The sequence below is a fragment of the Ctenopharyngodon idella genome, chromosome 12 (genome assembly GCF_019924925.1).
Source record: "Ctenopharyngodon idella isolate HZGC_01 chromosome 12, HZGC01, whole genome shotgun sequence".
In the NCBI taxonomy this organism is placed as follows: domain Eukaryota; kingdom Metazoa; phylum Chordata; class Actinopteri; order Cypriniformes; family Xenocyprididae; genus Ctenopharyngodon; species Ctenopharyngodon idella.
In genome coordinates this window covers 25,371,080-25,393,281 of record NC_067231.1, presented here as the reverse complement: position 1 = coordinate 25,393,281, position 22,202 = coordinate 25,371,080, and the positions used below count along the sequence as shown (strand labels likewise).

The following is a 22,202-nucleotide window of genomic DNA, read 5'->3' as shown; positions in this document are numbered from 1 at the left end:
GAAAAACTCCATCTCATTTTCTCCTCCAACTTCAAAATCGTCCGACATCTTTGTTTTACCTTTTTTTGTAAAGGCCCTTTGACTTAGTCTTTGCACGTTCGCTTTGTAAACACTTGCTCGGTACTTTCATTTACGTCCCGCATGACCTTTCCAACATGATTACGTAATGCATGGCGCATCATAGAGCTAGTGCAAGATGAGCATTTGTGGTTAAAATGTATGTCATTTTTTTTTTTTTTTTTTTTTTTTTTAGTCTGCGTCTCTCTTGCCTCCCTTGCCTGAGCCCATTGAGTTTTAACAGACCCCCTAAAGCATGCAGTGGGTTTGGTGGGTGGTAATTGAAAATGAATAGGGGAAAGTCCTGTGATAAGAGGCAATGCCTCCATCGCACTATGATTGGATAGGATTTGTTATGATTGGTTAATGCGATATTGGTTTGTGAATCGATTTAAATCTTTTTATGGTTTGAATGAACAACATTATGGTGTTAATAGGAATACTAATTAAAAACTGAGTAAACAACTTCAAAATCACCGCTTAATCACGTCAAAATCAAACTGGAAATGGCCTGAGAAGATGACGATGGGGGAGGGGGAGTATTTTAGTTATTATTTTGGAATATTTGGAAAATGATGTTATCTCACTTAACATTTAATATTTAGAATTGCCATAATATATCACATAATTATTTGACACTTGCAATAGTGCTACAACTGTCAGATTAACACGCAGTTGAGTTTCCCCTCTATCGCTTCATGATGTGGTTTTCCACGCTCAGATGAGTTTATAATCCTGACAAGTCCTAATGAACCTGTGCTAAATATTTAAACATTCAAATATGAGCCATCACTCTCTGCTTTTCTGTTATTAATGGCTGCAAAAATGATCAAAATCATGGCATTCTATTTTTTTTTCTTCTTTGTTTTATTGAAGTATTTACGTGAAGAGGATCAAAAGGGTTAGGTAGACAGAAGAAGAGAGCTCACCGGGAAAACGGGAACGGGTTTATTTGCACAATGCATTATGGGGTTTGGAGAAGGTTAATAGGATTTTGTTCACATCAATAGCGCTGATGGCACGCCATGTGAGCCGCTGCCCCCACATCAAACTCATGACACAAAAGCGGCAAAATGCATGGCAGGCTTCAGCACTTCTGAGCTTCTTTCTGCACAACAGGGCCACAACGCCTGGGCGGTCATAATAATGACCAGTGGATGGCCAGTCTGATGTTTCTGGTTTGTGAGTTTTCTCTTTTATACACATATTGGTATGTGCTGTTAAAATGTGAAATATTTCTCAGTAAATTTAAGGTTGAGTCATCATGAAATTACATTTAGAAAACTGCCTCTTTAATCCTGTTTATTTTGCATTTCTGCCTGATGCAGCTTCATATTAATTCTAAGCAGTTGCTGTTTTCTCATATCATGAACTAACTGAATTATAAATTATAGTTTACTTGCTCTGTAGAGCATTAGTGCTAATATAGAATCTCTCACTTTTATATTCATCCTAGTTGCAGTGTTGGTAGTGTCGAATTATTCATTATTCAGTGACGTTATATATAAGTAATATATATGGCTCATTATTACTGTTTGTATAAATTGAGTTTTCTGGTTTTATTATTGGTATTTATTGTAAATTTATATTTTTATCATCCATTTATGCCATATATATACTGCTCAAATGAAATACCACGAATTAAACTTGAAAACACCACAGCTTACTGTATACAACTGTCAAAACATATATTCTTTCAAAGGGGACCTATTATGCCCCTTTTACAAGATGTAATTTAAGTCTCTGGTGTCCCCAGAATGTGTCTGTGAAGTTTCAGCTCAAAATACCCCACAGATCATTTATTATAGCTTGTCAAATTTGCCCCTATTTGGGTGTGTGCAAAAACGCGCCTTTTTTGTGTGTGTCCCTTTAAATGCAAATGAGCTGCTGCTCCTGGACGCTTTCCAAAAGAGGGCGGAGCTTTAACAGCTCGTGCTTCATTTGCTCAACAACAACAAAGCTGGAGAATCTCACGCAGCAAAATGACGATTGTCAGTAACGGTGTTCAGCCTTACATTGTTTAAACCGGAGTCGGACACTGATGGAGAGACTCAGGAAGAAGTTACAACTTTTAGAATGCAACTGGACGTTTCTGAATGGTTAGTGAATACATTTATATAGTTGCTGTGGAGTTGATTCAACTCATCGACTAGCATGTGCCGTCATGTTAATCTTTTGTGTAAAACCAGCATTGACCCTCGTTTGTGAAGCAGTGCGATGTAAAATGACGGCATGGCAACAACACTCTACTACAACAACTCTTCCTCTTCTCTAAAGCAGCCCAACATGGCCTTATCCCCTTTGTTGCGTGTTCTTGGGGGCAGGGGTTAAGTAAATGTTAGGATTAGTGATGTCACTAACCCAGGAAGAAGCTTGTTGTAGTCCCTACCAGCCATATGTTGTAGTCCTTAAGCAGAGAATTCTTTAAAAGAAAATATCTCCCTTTGCATTGAACTTTGAGCGTCGTAACTTTGCAGATGTTGTTTATGCTCAAACAGCACTAACTAAAGTTAAAAAAGTGAAATCATAAATCAACCACCCCTTTAATGTAGTTAACTATAGTTGTTGTTTGTAGCTTGTTGTGTAGCTAACTACTTTAAAAAACTACTTTAAAAAACTACTTGACTGTTGAACTACTTGAAACTGTTTGTATTGTTTAGTTGTACAATATAGATGCTTCTTGTGAAAACACATCAAATGGCTGTAGACTACAAAGTAGAAACAGACCTCTGCTGAAGCAAGCGATGAGAGGACTGTTGTTTTATTGGAAATATTCTTCCCATTTTATGGATTATTTCTGGCTCCACACTGGCAAATAAATCCTCTTTTAGGACTTGCCTGTGTCAGGGGGCCAGTGGAGGCCTTGGTTCGATAGACATAAATATGGTATCCCACAAGGCTCCGTAAAGGTTGCTGAATTATCTTTATGATGAAAACCATCAATGGCTTTGATGGCTTCTTGCCGGGGCTCTAAGTACCAATCTATTGGGCTACACAAGACGTCACCCACACACACACTAGTAAGAAATGGGGGGAAATGGATGGAATGGATGATCAAGTCGCTCCGCAGTGGTCTCCCCGAACCAGCATGTGGGTGTTTCGTTCTCCCTCGCCCTCCTACAGTATTTATGGGAGCCCTGTGTCTTTCTGGCACTTTAATTGGGAACGAGAGTGGACGGTAGATGAGAAGCGGGCCAAAAGCATGTGATTGCTGTCATGCCAGAGAAACGCAGCAGCCGGGAAAAGAAGGAGAGATAGAAGGAGAGAGAGCTAGAGAAAAGAGAGAAGCATCAAAGCTCTGGGAAGGAGGCCAGGACACTGCTGAGTCTGACACTTCCTCATCCGATGGACTCTTCGCAGTCAGCGCTGTTTTGTTGCCTTGTCACGTAAAATGCAACGCTATGAGGGCGGAATCTCATTCTCGTTTTTGATTGATTTATTGTTTTCTCCTCACCCACTCTTGCTTGCTTGCCTTTCTGTTTCCGTGCGCTCACATGTTTCTTTTCTTGCAGTATTCTCCACAAAAACAACCCTGCGCCATAAGAGGAAGAGATGTTGATCTGTCTGTGTTACCACTCCTCTCTCCACCCAAAACATCACGTTTACTCATAGCCGATGAATGCGATGATGAAAGCCGAAGTCTTTGACATAAAATTGGCCGTCGACGGGCTGCACCAACCCCCTCCTCTCATGCACTGGGGTTGTAACTGCTGCTGTCTCTGCTTTCTGACGCCGGTGGCTTGACAAGCATTCCACTCTGATCTGACGCCACACGAGTTGCATTTGATTTGAACCGAATCGTGTTGCACTGGTAGGCCCACCTTTCAACAACTGGCACGTCGAGGTTTGACTCTCCACTGATTCGTGTCCCGAGTTGATCTTAGCTAAAATGCATCATTCGTGCATGTTGAAAGCCCGGACATCAGCTGTTATTATCAGGTCGTGGTTATAATGTAAGCCTTTGAGTTAAACCCACACAATCATTTCTGTTTTGGAACGTCAGGATGTGGTCATTAATATAAAGAGGGTTATTATGGCACTTTGTATCCCACACATCGATTCATTCTAATAGCCTGGATTCTCATTGATTTTGTTCTAATACATCATTAGCTATCATGCTGAAAGCATCATCCGCTAGGTATGAGTTCATTTGATGTTCGTGATTCATGCTCGTAACTGACCCTTTGTGCTTATTTGTGTTGTGTGTTAATGGTCAGACTGACTTAAACTGCTCATATTTTATACTGTCATTCCCATGATGCTAGCAACTCCACAGTCACAGATTCGATTCCCATTTTTGCATTTGGCAAATGCTTTAATCTAATGCATTAAATGTATATATTTTATCAGTTCATGAATTCCCTAAGAATTGAACCCAGGACAATTCAATGAGCTACTACATTTGATTTGCAAGAACTCAAAATAAAAAAGTTAATTAAATATTTTATGTTAATTGCTATCAAAATGTATGAGTTAGCTAACTCAGTTCTTCAAGTTAGGAGCAATTAACATGTATGAGTACTACAAACTCAAAACTTGATAGTTCTGCTTACTTAAAATTGGGAACATCATAACTCAAAAAATTTGATGTAACTGATTACCTCAAATTTTTTGAGTTAGCCCAACTTATTCAGGTTTACAGCGTAGAGGGCTTCACTATTTGTAGAGAGAAGCTGCCAGGTAGAATTAATTCACATGCAATCACTCTCCCACTAATGCATTCATATAAATGTAATCTTTACTGTGCTACTTTATCTGTATCAGATCTAGAACGAGCAGAAATCTGTGAGAAACATAATGACCTAAAGACAAAAGAACTGATAAAAATAAGCTGTTATGTATGAGAATTATTTGTGGGCAGCATCATATGCCACAGCTGTGCACAAGGCAACCTGCTTTCGAGTCTTCAGACTTAGGGCTCGTTCACACAGATTTTTGCTTTCAAAAAGGCAAGACATGGGCAGTCTCAAGAGCAGCTGAACTGCTTTGAACTTGAGCGGCGTGTTTTTACAATACCGTGTCATGCGTGAGACACTGCAAAAGACGCAAGACACGAGCGCTACAGTTACACATGTCTGTCTAGCATGTGTTTACATAGAAAAACAATGGAAAAGTAGGGCATTGGAATGGAAAAGCACATTCTGTGTGAACAGCCCCTTATTTGTTCATTAATTACATCATCATCGACTAGTCGACTCAACTTTAATCACATAAATGTCGACTGAAAATCTGAAGTTGTTCAACCCCTACTTGAAACACAGTCACTTTGTAAGTTTTCATTGTGCTAACAGCCTAAAAGGGCTTTTTGAAAAAGTACCATGATACAGATGGTAAAAGCATGCAATTTTGGTGGTACTGTTTGATTATATTTTATTTAAATGGTATTTGAAAGAATACCATGGTATTATCATCATGGTATGACCATTGTAATACCATGGTACTTTCTCATAAGGGGTAAAAAAAAAAAAAACCTCTGCTTATATATAATATCTCTATCCAATGATTGCAGCTTTTCAACCCTAAGAGTAACAGCTCTTACCTTTCCGACATACTGCTTTCCAGTTCCTGTCCACTCCTCTAAGAGAAAGAAACTATTCCACATCCATCCCCGTTTAGTGCGGTGTAGAGTCCGTCCATCCCGATCCAACGTGCTAATTCCAGGCACCGGCCGGATCAGTGCACTGCTCCAGCCCAGCAAGCAGGACAACAGGAGGAAAGTAAGTTGATTGATTATCATTGTATCCGATCACTCCTGGAGAGTCCTTGATAAGGAATCAATTAAGAAACAGAGCTCTGTGTTGAAGATACTGCTGAATAGTAGGACCGACGAAATGGGGCATCTTATCCTTAATTCTCTTCAGTTCTGTCTTCTTGGGGCCTGTGATGGAGAGAAAAAAAGATCTTTAAGAAAGCATTTCATTTGCTAAATTACCTCTGGGTCGAGTGCCACATATTACAACAACACTCTGTAAGTTTATGCTAGCTGACTAAAAATCATGTTGGCTAACTAGAAAACGAATCATTAATATTGATTGATCTCAAAAGATTAAGTGATTTTAGCACACAGCAGTCACTGGGTGGTCTCTAATTGATGAACTTCTTGAGCCCGAACGTCTCTAAACATTTACTTACCTCACTCTGCATAGATTTGCGGTTACCGCCAAAACACGGCAATAGACAAAGTCGATAGCAAACTCGAAGTGCTGCAAAATGTTGAGGACTTCCAATTCTATATAACAAACTAGTGTAAAAGAAACAAAGGCAGCGGCTCACTGAAGCGGTCTCTCCTCTAGGACTAGTTCTGATAGGTAATTTGGAGGATGTATGCATAATTTATTGGCTTTTGGAAGTTAATCCTAATAAATCTTTCTTCCCTCATTTGACGAAAGCCCATTTTCCAGGAGTCTGCAGGAAAAGGCCAAGGAGCCAGGTTAGCCTGACAGGCATTCATTACGGCAAAAGTCTCTAGGGGTCTTACAAGCAAATGAGGAGTAGATTCATAATGTTGTGGCGTTTTGTTTAACGATCTGAATCAAAGAAAAGAAGGGGAGGCTAGGCAAACGGGGGAAGAAAAAGAAAGAAATAAAACACACACGGTGTCAACGGGGCCATCTCAGCGAACAAAGCGATTCCTTTCTTTGTCTAAGAGCAAATTAGGGCTCTAGTTCTATTTGATGTGACTGAAGTTATGCATGTAAATGAACATTGTCTTGTGAATACGAATCAAATAATTTACTTAATGAGATATGGATGAAGTTGGGAATTATTCACTAGGCAGCGTTTGAAAGTGTGCAGACTACTGTAATTTGTGGAATCACTGGCTTCACTAATGCGAGTAATGAATTTTGTCAGCCTCAGCAGAGGAGGCCTTTTGTGGCCCAATCTTCCATTCAGACATATGTTTCAATGCAGCTCAGGGTTAGCTAGTAGGGCAGAACTTTGACATTAAGAAGGTCTGCAGAGGTCTTTATGAATTAAACATGATTTTTATTTTCACGAAACCAAGCTGAGCCTTTCACATCCGGTATGAATCACACATTGGCACGAACTGAAACGGTCTGTGTCTATGTAGGGAAAGTGCCGCCCACATTTGATTTTGGAGTAAGGGTCGTAGAGAAGCATGTAATCAGCAGCTGGCATAGAAAAACCTGCTCAAGTCTCTGGCATGACCTTGACGGACAGATAAATATCCATCTGTCAGTGTCATGGTCCACAACCGACTTGATTGATTTAACGGTTTCTATGACACGTTTTCCATCCGTGGTCTTAGCTCAAGGGCGAGCCCGGACAAAAGAGTAATAAAAATGAGTTCTCTGATTCATGCATGTTTATTGCACGCTCTTTCAAAGCCTGATGAAGTCTGCTTATTGACACTCCCCTCCTCATAGCACTGATGGATTTAATTCAGTTCTCAGTGATGTGTCATTTAACTATCAAATTCATCTCAGATGGTTCTTCTAAAATTGGAGAAATAAAAATAGCCAAAAACTGTTCACATTCAATAAGAGAATATAGCTATAAAATGAATGTGGATAGCAGCACAGACAGTTTAGTCTATTGCAGATTTCTGAGAACCAGGAGTCATTATATATATATATATATATATATATATATATCCAATCCATGAACGCTGTTTAAGAATTGCCATTCTTCCAGTCAGAGGTTGCTCTTTTATAGCTCGGGAGATTTAATATAGTTCTCACTCATGTCTCAATCAAGTATCTTTTTTTTTTCTCTCTTAGATGATTCTCCTAAAATCCCTTAAAAGAAATAAATAGCCACAAAATAGACATTTGTTCACATACAGCAAGAGTATAGAGCTATAAAATGAATGTGGAAAGCAGCACAGATAATTTAGTCTATTGCAGAATTTGGTATCTTAACTTTTTTTTTTTACAAAAGAAAAATGTGAGAAATAGGAGACTATTATTATTATTATTATTATTTTTTTTTTTTTTTTAATTTATTTTTTATGTATTTGTGTGTATTTTTAAAGTTTCCTGAAGTTTGCTTAAATGAATCGTGGCTCCATTTAATGAATGCTGTTTGAGAATTGACATTCTTCTCCTTTAATAGTTCTCACTCAAGTATCATATTTTCTTGTCTCGGATGATTCTCCTAAAATTCCCTAGAATAAATTAATAGCCAAAACAGACATTATGAAACGGATAGTTCCGGCCCTTGATTCTGATTGGTTGAGCCGCGTTCAAAGCCGTTGTAAAATTTCCGCTATATGTTGCTAGAAACCACTCTTAGCAACGTAAACATATGTTTGTTCTCCATTTCTCTATTCTCTAGTTCTCTATTTTGTTCATTGAAGCTTACTGCATTATGTAGAAGAGTATTGTGAGAGAGATATCGAGTGACTGAGTGTATTACCTGCATTCAGATTTAGCATTTTTCTTCAGGTTCTATGTTCATAATACAAAATCCGTTTGAATGTCCGCTGCGATTTTGCCCTTTTAACATTTAATAGGTTTTCCCGTGCCCTGCTGACACTGACAGCTCTAGTCAAAGCATTTGTCATTTGCGTCTTGTTCCGTGTTCACAATAAGTTTCAATATAAAAGTCTTTGCGACTGAGTAACTCACTCTTAAAGACAATCTTTGCCGCCATCTAATGGCGTAATAAATCTAACTTCTGTTGCTGTTCATGGTCAGGGACTATTTTTTTTCCTGCGAAAGGAAGACTTTTAATGATTTTACTAAATGAAAGTTGCATTGATACATAGTGTTTGGCTTTAATATTTGTATTGTGTGGTAACCATTTTATAAAAGCAATAAGCCCCGTGAAGCCGTGGTTTACAGTGAATTTATAACAGCTAAGGGGGTTTTAGGTAACGACGCCCATTACTTGTTATAAATTCACTGTAAACTACGGCTTCTTGGGGCTTGTTGTTTAATTATTGACATACAGTAAGAGCTATAGCCTACAATAAAATTTAGATAGCATAGCAGAACCATTTGTTCTTGGAAGAATGTGATGTGATTGTGTTTTTTTTTTTTTTTTTTTTTTTTAATTTGCAGATGTTGGTATATTGTCAAACGTGAGCACAGTTTGAGACATTTTTGAGATCTTTTCTAATCATTTGTGGTTCAAATTGTTGAACTGATGAATTGATGTTCAGAGATTGCTTTCATACATCAGATTTAATGGAGTTCCCAAGAGAGTACACAATTATGTTTCTCTGAAAATGTAAAGCTTTTAAATGAGGATAGCATAGCTCAGATATTTTGGTTTTGGAAGAATTGGATGGGACTTTTTATTGCAGGCTTTGATATGCTGGCAAAACTAAGCACAGTTTAAGATGTTGTTGAGATTACAACATGAGATTACTAAAAAATCTGAGAAATGAGATTTAAGCCATTAAAAATTCTTATCCTGCACGAACAACTTGTGGTTCCCAGTGTTCACAAGCGTTGTTTAATAATTGACGTTTACCTCCTCAGGGTGCTTTTGTTTTCATTAGGCATGGCGAGTTGAGTTATCAAATCACACGCTGTACAAGATTTTTGCAAGTTTACACAACATAATAATGGAGTGAGAGGTGCTGTATATATATCCAGCTCTGCTGGGGAGATGTAACACTACAGTGGTGAGAGCGTGTAGCTTGTGAAAAGGCCCAGACAGTAAATTGTGTGTTTCTATGATGACTGCAGGACTCATAGGGTGCCAGAGACCCAGAGATGTTATAAAAAAAAAAAAAAAAAAAAAAAAAAAAAAGAAAATCATGTTATCGTGCACTCTTAGTTTAGCCCTTCCTCTGCAATGTCAAGAACGTTCTGGAAAAAAATGCCCGCAATTGTGTGCACCAATTTATGCGTGGTGATTCTCATGATTGCATTTTCTAATTATCATTCAAGGCTGTCCTTGAGGTTTAATAGCATTCTGGATATTAATCTTTGATACAGCATGCCTATTAAGCATTAGGCCAGTGAATCTTTTTTATTATTATTTTGCCTGTTACCATACAACAAAGAAAAAAATCTCTTGCCAGATGTTTAAGACTGTCACTTTGATTGGTGCATTGAAAACTTGTTCATGAGCAGCAGTAAGGGAGGATCCTTGATGCTATATAAGGGGAGGAACGAAGGATGCGCGAGGGAGTCAGGCGAGGAGGAAGAATCTTCTCACTTGTCCTATTAAGAGCGACTAATTAGTGTGTATATGTGAATTTAGGCGTATGTGGATGTGCTAGTCGAGGCATAATGAGGTAATGCTATATAATTATGAATTAATTGGCAGAGAGGACGGCGCGTTGTCTTTCTGAAAACTCCACACGGCTGACCCCGTTGATCTGCGTGACACACAAAACATTTTGTGCACATCCAGAGCGGCATTTTGTAAATGGACGTCAAAGTTCACGTTTTGTAATTTGCAGACCTGATTGACAGTGATATACCGCTCAAGTCTGCAGGATCAGACCGCCACCGCAAACGCAGACCCGCCATAGTCTATGTACTGTAATTGCCGTAGTCCTGTCTGCAAGGTATACTGCTGTTTTTCTCCCGAGGTTTATAAAAGCAGTCTGGGGCAGTGTTGTCTTTAGGGAATACATCTGCCAGAGTTCAGCACAGCTTCGTTCACTCATGCTATCTGCCTCCAAACACCCCCCTTTTTCTATCCCAAGAATATTCCCCCTAAGACCATATCAGACACGGATCATTTAGGGAAACTGGGTTATTTCTGTCCACACCTGACTGTGTTCTGATGGATGTCTGGAGCCATATGTGGGATACGGCAGCCTGTGTCTGTGCATTTGTCGTGCTTATTATTGCTGGGGGAAGTTTTTCAGTGCTTCTCTTTTTCTTGACCTTGAGATTTTGACATCTCAGGCGTTAAAGGATGGAGACTTCATGCAGCTCATAAGTTTGATGGGAGAACTTCACTTCTGGAAACAGGACGAACAAATCGCTTAATAATATATAGACCGTATGCGGTCTAAAAGATTGAAATATTGCCCGAGGCCTGTCTGATATCTCACAATCGAAGCAGCCTCCTGGTCTGTCCAGATTACTTGCAGGGCATCAAACTCTCTGCCATGGTCAGATAAAGATGGACGCTGAGTTTGTTTTGTTTTAACATTTAATATGGCAGAGCCCTTCCATCACTTTAAATTCAGGGCTGTGGCTTGTGGCAGCAGGATTTTGTGGTTTTAAATGTTTGTTTGTGAAAGTAAAGTCATGACGGCTTAAAAGATTCAAAATCAACCATGATCTTCATTGCTGCTTAGCACTGAATTTTAAGCCACTTGGTGGAGCTAACTCTCTCTCAGATAACACTGAAAGTTCTGTATCTGTGTCTCGCTCAGTTTCCCTCTGGATATCATGTGTCTTCAGTATAAAAGGGTAAAAATAAATGCTAATGGTTTTCTACTGAAAGCATAATCCAGGAAGTGAATTCTGATTGGCTGTTTACCTTCTTTTTTACCATAATATCAATTCTATGTTAATTGCAGGACAGATTTTAATTGCAGAAGTGAAAATACTTTACGTATCACCTTTTACATCAAGTCAAAGTATACATTCTACGAAAAAAAAAAAAAAAAAGGTTTAGTGGGGTTCTAGAACCATAGGGTTCTTGATTCAATTTTAAAGAACGTTATTCAAAAAAGGTTCTATATAAGGAGAAACATCTTAAATGATTGCATAATACTTTAAAGTTTAACAGGTAATTTAAATTTTGGTAACACTTTAGTTTAGGGTCCAATTCTCACTATTAACTAGTTGCATTAGCATGCATATTACTAGGATATTGGCCGTTTATTAATACTTCTAAAGCAGATATTAATGCCTTATTCTGCATGACCATATTCTACATCCCAATACCGAAACTTACTAACTATTAATAAGCAGTAATTATGAGTTTATTAAGACAAAAGTCATAGTTAATAGTTAGTTGATAGTGAGAATTGGACCCTAATCTAAAGTGTGACCATTTTTTTACCTAGTGATAATGTGTTTACGAAATGCTTAATTCATAAAATTAATTAAAACACAATTAATTAAAACTAAATCCATAAAATGATCCCATAATGTGACCCCCTAAAATATTTTATATATGAAGCACCTGACAAAACCCTTTAAAGTTCAACATAGAGTGAAGCTTTACAATTATTGTGAATAGCTTAGAATTTCACAAGAAATGTGAGTTCTTATCAAAATTTCTGAGTTTGAAATCTCGCAAATCTGAGCAAAGTTTAAAACATTGTTGAGATCTCTTCCATAGGAGACTATTAAGATGTTTTTCTCAGAGAGGAAAAAAAAAAAATCAGAGAAGCATAAGGTCTCCATTTGCGTTCAATTTAATCTCATGTAGAAAATACTGAGAAATTAAAGAGATCTTATTTTAAAGTTTATCTTTCCAAAAGAAGAATCTGTTAGTTATATAAGCCTGTAAATTTCTCTTTAGACATTTGTCTCCTAAATGTGTATGCTGTCAGTGACAGATCTTCTATTCACAGCCTTTTGTGTGTGTTTCCAAGTGAATCGTTTTGCATCGAAAGAGATGCTATTAGTGTGGCTAATTTAGAAAGCAGAAATGCAGCAAGCACTTTAGAGGTTAATTTGTGTTGGACAACAATGACCGCTCACTAATGACCTCCAATACCGAGATCCAGTTGATCGGCTGTATTTATCCTAGTGTGTGCGTGTGTGTGTGTAAGTGTGTGTGTGTGTAAGTGTGTATGTGAAAGAAACAGTGAGTGAGTGAGTGATTAGGCATGAGCAGTGGGGTAGACTCTTGCTGTGTCCAATGCAATACATATTTATGAAATATTCCAGCACATCTCTCTCTCTCTCTCTCACACACACACACACATTCACATTAACGCACATCGTTTATCTTCAAACTGAGGCTGCCTGTAAAATAGCTGCCAGATGACACACAGGTCAAGGCAATAATCTGCTTATCAGAATCAAGCAAACGCATTTGTGTAATTGCAGGATTCATAACAGAGCAATTGTCAAATAAAATTTACTGCAGAGCAGTGCTGCCAGCCCGTATGAAGTTTTTTAGACACATCTTTTGCTGTCATTTTTATTTTTTAATGCACCTATAACAATCTTACCTGGATGTAGAAATACGGTTTTATTTAAAAATAAAAAATAAAAAATAAAAAAATTATCATTTATCATAAGTTTGCTTCCGTATTGGCAAGCGAGACTGCTAAACATCTTTTGAAAGTAGAACCAACGCAGTGTCTATATGAATTTCAACAGCACAGCACAGTTTTAACAGTTTCTAGCCAGGAATTTCCTCTCAATATAAACTCAATAAGCTTCAATAAATCCCGTACAGTAAGTCCTTGACTATAAATATGGCATTGAGACATTCACAAAAGAGACTAAACTATCTCTTTAGATCCTAGACACATTATCTGAAACCACCTGCAAAAGAAACTAATCAACCATCTACTCACACTCTCTTTTTGCGTTTGCCACGTCTTTCTCAGTTGCTTTAAATCCGTCTTAGCCACTCTTTAATCAAATAGTTCCTCCAGTGTAAAATGATCTCCACGGCAACCACTCTGCAGGGCACATCTGTCTTAATGATAACCTTTAGATTCAACGAGCGAGAGAGAAAATTACGTACATGACTGCTCTCTTTCCGGACTCTCCTCATCCGTCTGAGCAAGAGTGGGGGACCGAGAGAGCACAAGAGCAACAGAGCTGGAGAGGGAGGGAGGGACGGACTAGAGAGTGGCACACTGAGAGAGAGAGAGTTTTACCTTCGTTGTCTATACTCCATTGTTTTCTGCTGTGTTTTCAGGCACACTTCTATATCGCCTTAGCATAAGCTCCACGCTTGTCACCTTCCCTCTTAGTTTTCGCCGTAAGATGGAACATTGTCCTGAAGCTTACTGTGTGTGAAAGAGAGAGAGAGCTGTCTGATTGTTCTCTCTTTTCTTATTCTAGTCCTTTTGTCTTACATTTTTTTGTGCTTTTTGATTTCTACTTGTCGTTTTACCTCCTTTTTTTTGTCTGTCTGTGTATTATTTTTCCTTTCATATGCGTTTCTCCCTCTCTCTTTCTCTTTTTGAGTGTCAGGGAGATTGTGGCAGCAGGAGTGAGCCCATGATTGGCTGCCACTCAGTCGTCGCCCATGAAAGACAGCAGAAAAAAGAAGGGTAGAGAGAGAAGAAGAGGCTTTACTCCCCTGGAGCTGCGGTTTTGACTTCGCTTGCCACAGATTGTGGAGGGTGGGGGGTGGAGGGTGGGGGTTAGGAAGATACACTGCCAACGACTGAGAGAGATAGAAAACGAGAAAGCGAGAGGGAAGAGGTCAAGGAGATGAGGGCCACGGGCGTTAGAACCGCAGGCAATAGATGGCGGTAGCGATCCACAGCTAATGGACGTTGTGTGATAGATGGACTCATCGATGCTAACTGTCCAAAGCGATCCGAGCTTGATCTAATCAGGGTTCAATGACAGTGGAATGAAGGAGAAAGAGCCCATAATAAGTAAATCAACACCAGGAGAGAGGCAAAAGTGAGGTAGGAGTTGGGGGCGGGGTGGACCATGTCCAGGCACTCAGCGGGAGTGTCATTACCAGCTCTCTCCTCCAGTTCATATTGGTCCATCACCTCACATAAAACAAACCGATGGAGAAAGCTGGGTTTTTTTTATGCTATAAAGACCAACTTAACAGATCATGTAGTATATTACCAAAGCATTTGAGTTAAAAGTCGCGACAGACCAGCGTATATTGACAAGTACCAAAGTTGTAGATCCTTCTTGTATTAATATGAAAATGTATGGCTCAAAAATGAAAAAAAAAAAAGGTTATCAATTACTCACCCTCGTGTTGTTCTAAACCCCTTCCATCTTTGAAACACAAATGAAGATATTTTAAGTGAAATTTGAGAGATTTTTGTCTCTCCATAGTCAGCTACGCAACTACCAATTTGTCTCATCAAAAAAAGTTCATAAAGCGTTTGTAAAACTAATCCACATGAATTGAGCAGTTTAAACCAATTTATCTGAAGAAACTCGATCGCTTTATCTGATGAACAGATTGAATTTAGGCTTTTATTCACGTATAAACATTGATCAGTGAACCGCACTTGATTGACGCATGAGAACAAAACCTCTCACAACCTCATCTCAATACGTGAATGAACCTCAATGGTTCTCACACGTCAAACAAGCATGCTTAAGCTTCTGTTTAATATATCTGGTGTGTGCATTGATGAATGTTTATATGTAAATAAAATCCTAAATCCTAAATCTTTTCATCATATAAAGCAGTTGTGTCTCTTTAGAAAATTTGGACTAAACCGCTTGATTCATATGGATTAATTTTACGATCTCTATGAAGTTTTTAAAGTGTCAGTGGTAGTTGTGTAGCTGTAAATGAGAAACAGAAATCTCTCAGATTTCATTAAAATATCTTCATTTGTGTTTCGAAGATGAACGAAAGTCTTACGGGTTTGGAACGACATGAGGGTGAGTAAATGATGACAGAATTGTATTTTTATGGTGAACTAGACGTTTAAACCTTTTAATATTTTTATTGAATTATGATTAAATATTGTATAAATAAGTGCTAAATTATTTTTACACCTCATTTGTCATCAAGTTTACGTTTTATGTGCATATTGGGAAATCACCTTAAAGGTCGAAAGGATACTATGACAAAGATATCGCTTTCATCTTCTGACAACTGACGGCAAACTGATTTTTTCACGAATATATGACTTGACCTAAAGAAGGACAGACGCAGGTAATCACACACACTCAGTCTATCTATCTATCTATCTATCTATCTATCTATCTATCTATCTGTTTGTTTAAATTGATTAAAAGTGACAGTAAAGGCTTTTAAATGGTTACCAAAAATGTTTTTAAATAAATGCTGTTCTTTTGAACTTTCTATTCATCAAAGAATGAAAGAAAAGTATCACGGTTCAGTATCAGCTTTGCCATAACAGGAATAAATTACTTTATTCTAAAATCTGTTAAAAATAGAATACAGTTTTGTTTTATATATATATATATATATATATATATATATATTGTAATAATATTTCACAGTATTACTGTTTTTAATGTATTTTTTGATCAAATAAATGCAGCTTCTGTGAGCTTTAGAGACGTCTTTTAAAACATTACATAAACTATCAAATGACAGCATCATATATCGAGTATTAATATACTTAAAATAAGATTTAGAATATATATAAAATGTTAAAACAAAAATGTCTTCTGATTGTCTGAGATTGTCATGTCATGAAGCAGTATCACACTTAGTTAGGGCTGACAAATTACTCACTGCTGGAAGCCAGGTTAGGACTCAGAGTTAATAGGGTACATTTACAAAAGGTGCACAGACAGGAAGACTTCAGTGAGGACTGTGTTTTAAATGTGTCTAAAAGGAAAGAAATGTAATGGAGGTTGGTCTGAGAGCAGTGATGGGCTCAATTAACACAGTCTGTATGCTGTAACACACTGCTTTGTTGAAGTGCCAAGTCCTCATCTTCTGTAATTTACACAGAATGTGTGTATGCACTTCTGTTGTTTATGAACATACACATCACTGTGATAAAAGGGAAAGACAAACACTTTTGGAAGTATTTTAGATACTGTAAACACAAGGTTTATTTTCATCCTGAGAGGAATGCTGGGAGAACTGCACAGCTCTGGGGGGGTTCTATATGTTTAATACATCAGGCTTGTAAGTTTGTGTGAGGCTTGATAAAATGAGATAGATTAGCCTCAAAACTGTTACATATTTGAAATCAGACATTTTTATGTAAATGTTTGCAGTGGAATAAATCACCACATGGGGCACTGCTGCTGTTTGACACGGTTTCACTGTCATTTAGCATCACGTAGTGATCTAGATTTTTCTAAATAGCTAGTAGTGGATCTCAGAGCTTTAACAGACTCTCTTTTTCCTATTCCAGTTCATCTCATCACTGCTGATGCTCAAGTGTGAGAAGTTTAGTCTGTGGTTGAGGACAGTCGTTGTGTGTAATGTCTCCAGTTGGGGGCAGTATTGGGCCAAAGTTTTTTAAAGTGTTATAAATTCACTCACTCTGACTAATGACACATTACTGGGCCTTATCAACAATAAATAAAAATAAACAATTAAAAACAGAGCTACCATGTGGCCAGCACAGTTATGCAGATGTGCATGAGAAATTGAGACCACGGGAATTTCATGACCATGACTGATGATGTAGGGGGGCGTTCATATGAAAATATAAACACTTTCACACACACGCAGAGATACTTACACTTATTACCACATTTTCACAATTATATTTACTCTACCTTTATGCTTATTACTGGACACTGCAGGGGCACCATTAACTTCCCCTCACATAAACACACATATATTTTCATAAACAAACAGAAATGTCAGAGTTGGTTGGAGTCATCAGGCTAGTAAACACTGCAGGCGGGATACCGCAGTGCTTTCAGATGTTTTATATTCTCTCTCTTTTTTTTTTCTTCTTTTTTTTTTCTGAAGTGGCCAACCACAGATGAACATTATTGATCATGGCCACAAGACAGTGATGTGATTTGAGTGAAACTGATACATAGTGATGTCAAAGACACCGCAGAACCATCAAAAAGAGCAAAAGGGCATTAACAGTAGCTTTCTTTGGATTTCATCGCTCTCTGATGAATAAAGCGAGTCAATATGAGTCATGTGAAGTTTGTGAACTTTTGTGTATGTCATAGGCTGTCAGTTCTTGTTCACTTTAAACTAATTTTCAATGACTTTGAAAGTCAGCTTCTGTTTATTCCTTCCAGTTGCTCATATGGGATGGACTCAAGCACAACATCTTAAAGGTAGCTACACTATGTTTTTGTTGTTGTTCAAAAAGAACAAAATTTAAATAATGAGTCAATACGTCATCAGTCTATCTTCCAAAATGTGTGTTTGTGTTACCCTGATTCACTATGGTAAGCCTATTATAAGTGTTGGAATGGTTTTAGCTGGAAATTGCATACGTCACTCGTCCGTGCGTGTCACGTCATATCCGTAAATAGAGAAAAGTTGCTCCTGCTACTTTGACGCATGTATGATGTGGGAGTGGCATAGGTTTGTTGTCACATTGAGCAAGAAAGGTTGACATGCAGCAAGCTAAATTTCTAACCTCTGGAATGGGGGGAAAAAAAGCAGAACAGAGGAGAGTCTGCTGGCAAAAAGAGAACGTGACAGAGCTCATAGTAAAACCAGAATCAACATTGGCTTGACCATGTTTGGGTGACCATATTTCTCATGATGGAATATGGGACGGGTGAGCAAGGGGTGGGCAATATGACCATTTTATTTTGTAATATTTGAATATTTCATGATAATTATTGTTATTTACAAACAATACGACAAGTACAATAGAGATACACATTAAATAAATGGGTTTTTCAGATACAGTAGGTTTATTTACCATGTATACATTTATGTAACATATTTTGTTGTTTGATTAACATTAATGACAAACAAATATTTAATTTGGCTACTGTCCCTTTAAGACCGAATTCATGGATGTAATATACTGACACATATCCGGTTTTCATCCACCTGTTTATGTCAACTTAAGCCATAACCGACTGTATTTACATGAGATACTCCACACGATGAACATTTTGCCAACTATGACCATTCAGGTGCAATGAGAACTGATCACGCGCTGTCTGAGAGAACTGGATCACGTGCAAGGAAAGAGAGAGAGAGAAGAGAGCGCTTCTGGTTTGTGTCATTCAGCATGATTCCACCTATCCCGCCTTCACTAATGGCAAGTTAATCGATAACGAATTGTGATTGGATGGTAATTGGACGAATTTGACTAGGCTGTTCTCGCGTCACAGAACACTACTACTACTCATTCTATCAGTCATAACGAAATTTTAGGAAAGATAAAATACGGGACAAACATGATTTTTTCTTCATAAGTCGGGACACTAAAACAGACCTGAAATACGGGACTGTCCCGGGAAAAATGGGACATCTTTTCGCCCTACTTTTTGGAGATCTGAGGGATTTAAAATGTTGTAAAAGTGACGCAGAGATGGTGTTTTTATTACTCAACAGGTGAGTAAGGTATTTTATTAAACAGATAAATTGCCATATGTTGCTCTCTAACAGAGTTCATTGTAAAACATTTTCTGTTGTGAAGGGTTATTTCATTATGGTTGTGGTAGAGCTGTGCTGGACTTTATTTTCAAGGAAGTACTGTGTCCGTTAATGGGTAAAGCTACAGTAACGTCTTCAGCTAGTCAGCTTGAGATCATTTCCACCTAAACTGGTTATATCCCTTAAGCCTATAGTGAATGTTTTATGAGCAGTAGGATAACAATATTCATCCGCACAGTCACGTAGAGCCGAAGCACAACCAAAAACAATGTTCTTCCGCTAAATGAATTCAGTTTGTTTTTAACTGCTAGAGGGCCAAAAGTTACATAGTGTACCTTTAAAGGAAGTATCATCTAATTATTTCATGCATGTCTACATTAGGATGAAATGCTGCACTAAAATACTCTGACTGTGGTTCCTGCATTGCTCAGCCATGCTGCTACTCAATCTACAATGCCACAGCGAAAGAAATTATGTTTTAGCTGAGTTGTGCTTGCAGTCTGAATTGGATGTAATGAAAGAGAATCACTAGGAGCCACAGAATAATACAGAGACAATAAATAGACAACACATCCTTCTATTGAGCTGTCCTCAGCCCCGAGGGGGGCAAACAGCACCAACCCACCCCCCAACACGATTTCAACTGAGGTGGACCCCCTCACTACGGCCCCTGTGTAGGGCTACAGAGTCTGTGGAAAGGATTTTGAGGGAGGAATTACAATTAGGACAATTTGTATTGAAATAAAAGGGATTTATATCTTTTATTCACTCAGTATAGCCTATGAAAGTGATCCAAATTCGAAAACGTAGCTCAATAAAAAATATATAGTTAAAATGTAGAGGGGCATTCTATGGTTGATTGCTCAATGTCGACTTTCTTGATTAGCAATAATATCTGTTTCAGGCAATGGATATGTCTCTATTAGTGTGCATCCTCACAGAACCGATCATCAGAGAAAACCACAGACAGGTAACCGTCTACAGTAGCAGGGACTCTTATGAGCTTTGTAATGAAACACACTATAAGACTGACAAATCAGATTCATCCATTATCTATTTGAATCGGCTTAAAGGCCCACTGAAGTGCATTATTCAATGTAATGAAGTAATTTCCACTGAAACAGGAAGACAGGACGAGACATATCGAACAGCTCCTCCCTTTTTTTTAAAATAACCAATAGCGTTTAGTTTATCACAGCTCGTTCAAAGCCGTTAAGCTCTGTAAAAAACGCGGTTTCCTCCTAATCTCTAACCGTTTCTCCTCCTAATCTCTTCCATATTGCTTTAAAATTTAGCATACTGTGCAGAATTCAAATGGGTCCAATGCATGCTGACTTGCGCATATGATCCGCTCTGTGCTATTGTGTTTCTTGACCGTAGCAGACTGTGTACACTGTGGTGGTTCATGTGACACTAACGTGAAACCAAACTTTATTCGCCTCATTGGAAAGCATATTTACCCTGTCTGAATTGTTCCCTATCCCCTATTCACCATGTAGAAAATAGTAAATGTTTGAACAAGTGATCAATTTCAGCCGCAGCTTCAGTGTCTATTTATAATGTAAGGGGCGTGACGCTTTAGATTCTAGAGAGCATTTGATTGGACAGAAAATCTGATGAGAAGCTGAAGTGCAGAGTGATGTCATCAAAATCATTGATCCATATTGGCAGATTAATGCTTATATCTTCTAAATGCGAATTTTGTCATTGTTTTCGAGCACACTAGCTTATAGATAACATATTCATACTAAAAACACTTCAATTTTCAGGACTCAACGCTAAGGATTTTTTCTACTGGCCCAGTCGGGCCAGTGCTTCAAATTTTTACTTGCCCTGCCAAAATTTTCACTTGCCCTACAACAAAAAAATTTATAAAGTAAAAGAAAAGAAAATGGGCCTATAAAAAAGCCTAATTATTGTTTTTGTTGTTTTTGATACATGTAACCTTAATAAATAGGATTATGACACCAAAAGCTACTAGATTAACTCACTTAAATTTTAAATATTATTAGAAAAATAAATAGTTTATCCGACTGTATTTACATGAGATACTCCACACGATGAACATTTTGCCAACTATGACCATTCAGGTGCAATGAGAACTGATCACGCGCTGTCTGAGAGAACTGGATCACGTGCAAGGAAAGAGAGAGAGAGAAAGAGAGCGCTTCTGGTTTGTGTCATTCAGCATGATTCCACCTATCCCGCCTTCACTAATGGCAAGTTAATCGATAACGAATTGTGATTGGATGGTAATTGGACGAATTTGACTAGGCTGTTCTCGCGTCACAGAACACTACTACTACTCATTCTATCAGTCATAACGAAATTTTAGGAAAGATAAAATACGGGACAAACATGATTTTTTCTTCATAAGTCGGGACACTAAAACAGACCTGAAATACGGGACTGTCCCGGGAAAAATGGGACATCTTTTCGCCCTACTTTTTGGAGATCTGAGGGATTTAAAATGTTGTAAAAGTGACGCAGAGATGGTGTTTTTATTACTCAACAGGTGAGTAAGGTATTTTATTAAACAGATAAATTGCCATATGTTGCTCTCTAACAGAGTTCATTGTAAAACATTTTCTGTTGTGAAGGGTTATTTCATTATGGTTGTGGTAGAGCTGTGCTGGACTTTATTTTCAAGGAAGTACTGTGTCCGTTAATGGGTAAAGCTACAGTAACGTCTTCAGCTAGTCAGCTTGAGATCATTTCCACCTAAACTGGTTATATCCCTTAAGCCTATAGTGAATGTTTTATGAGCAGTAGGATAACAATATTCATCCGCACAGTCACGTAGAGCCGAAGCACAACCAAAAACAATGTTCTTCCGCTAAATGAATTCAGTTTGTTTTTAACTGCTAGAGGGCCAAAAGTTACATAGTGTACCTTTAAAGGAAGTATCATCTAATTATTTCATGCATGTCTACATTAGGATGAAATGCTGCACTAAAATACTCTGACTGTGGTTCCTGCATTGCTCAGCCATGCTGCTACTCAATCTACAATGCCACAGCGAAAGAAATTATGTTTTAGCTGAGTTGTGCTTGCAGTCT

General features: G+C 38.0%; 1 protein-coding gene across 1 annotated transcript in view; it reads right to left on the bottom strand.

Moving 5' to 3' along the window:
• LOC127523514 (cadherin-10) overlaps positions 1-13,700 on the bottom strand; it is a 56,289-nt gene extending 42,589 nt beyond the window's left edge. Inside the window, exons 1-2 of the mRNA XM_051914283.1 lie at positions 13,478-13,700; positions 5,597-5,935 (exon numbers count right to left, since the gene is read on the bottom strand). Coding sequence (XP_051770243.1) covers positions 5,597-5,794 — 198 coding nt within the window. The 5' untranslated portion in view covers positions 5,795-5,935; positions 13,478-13,700. The remainder of the gene's footprint in view (positions 1-5,596; positions 5,936-13,477) is intronic.
• Positions 13,701-22,202: the final 8,502 nt, after the last annotated feature.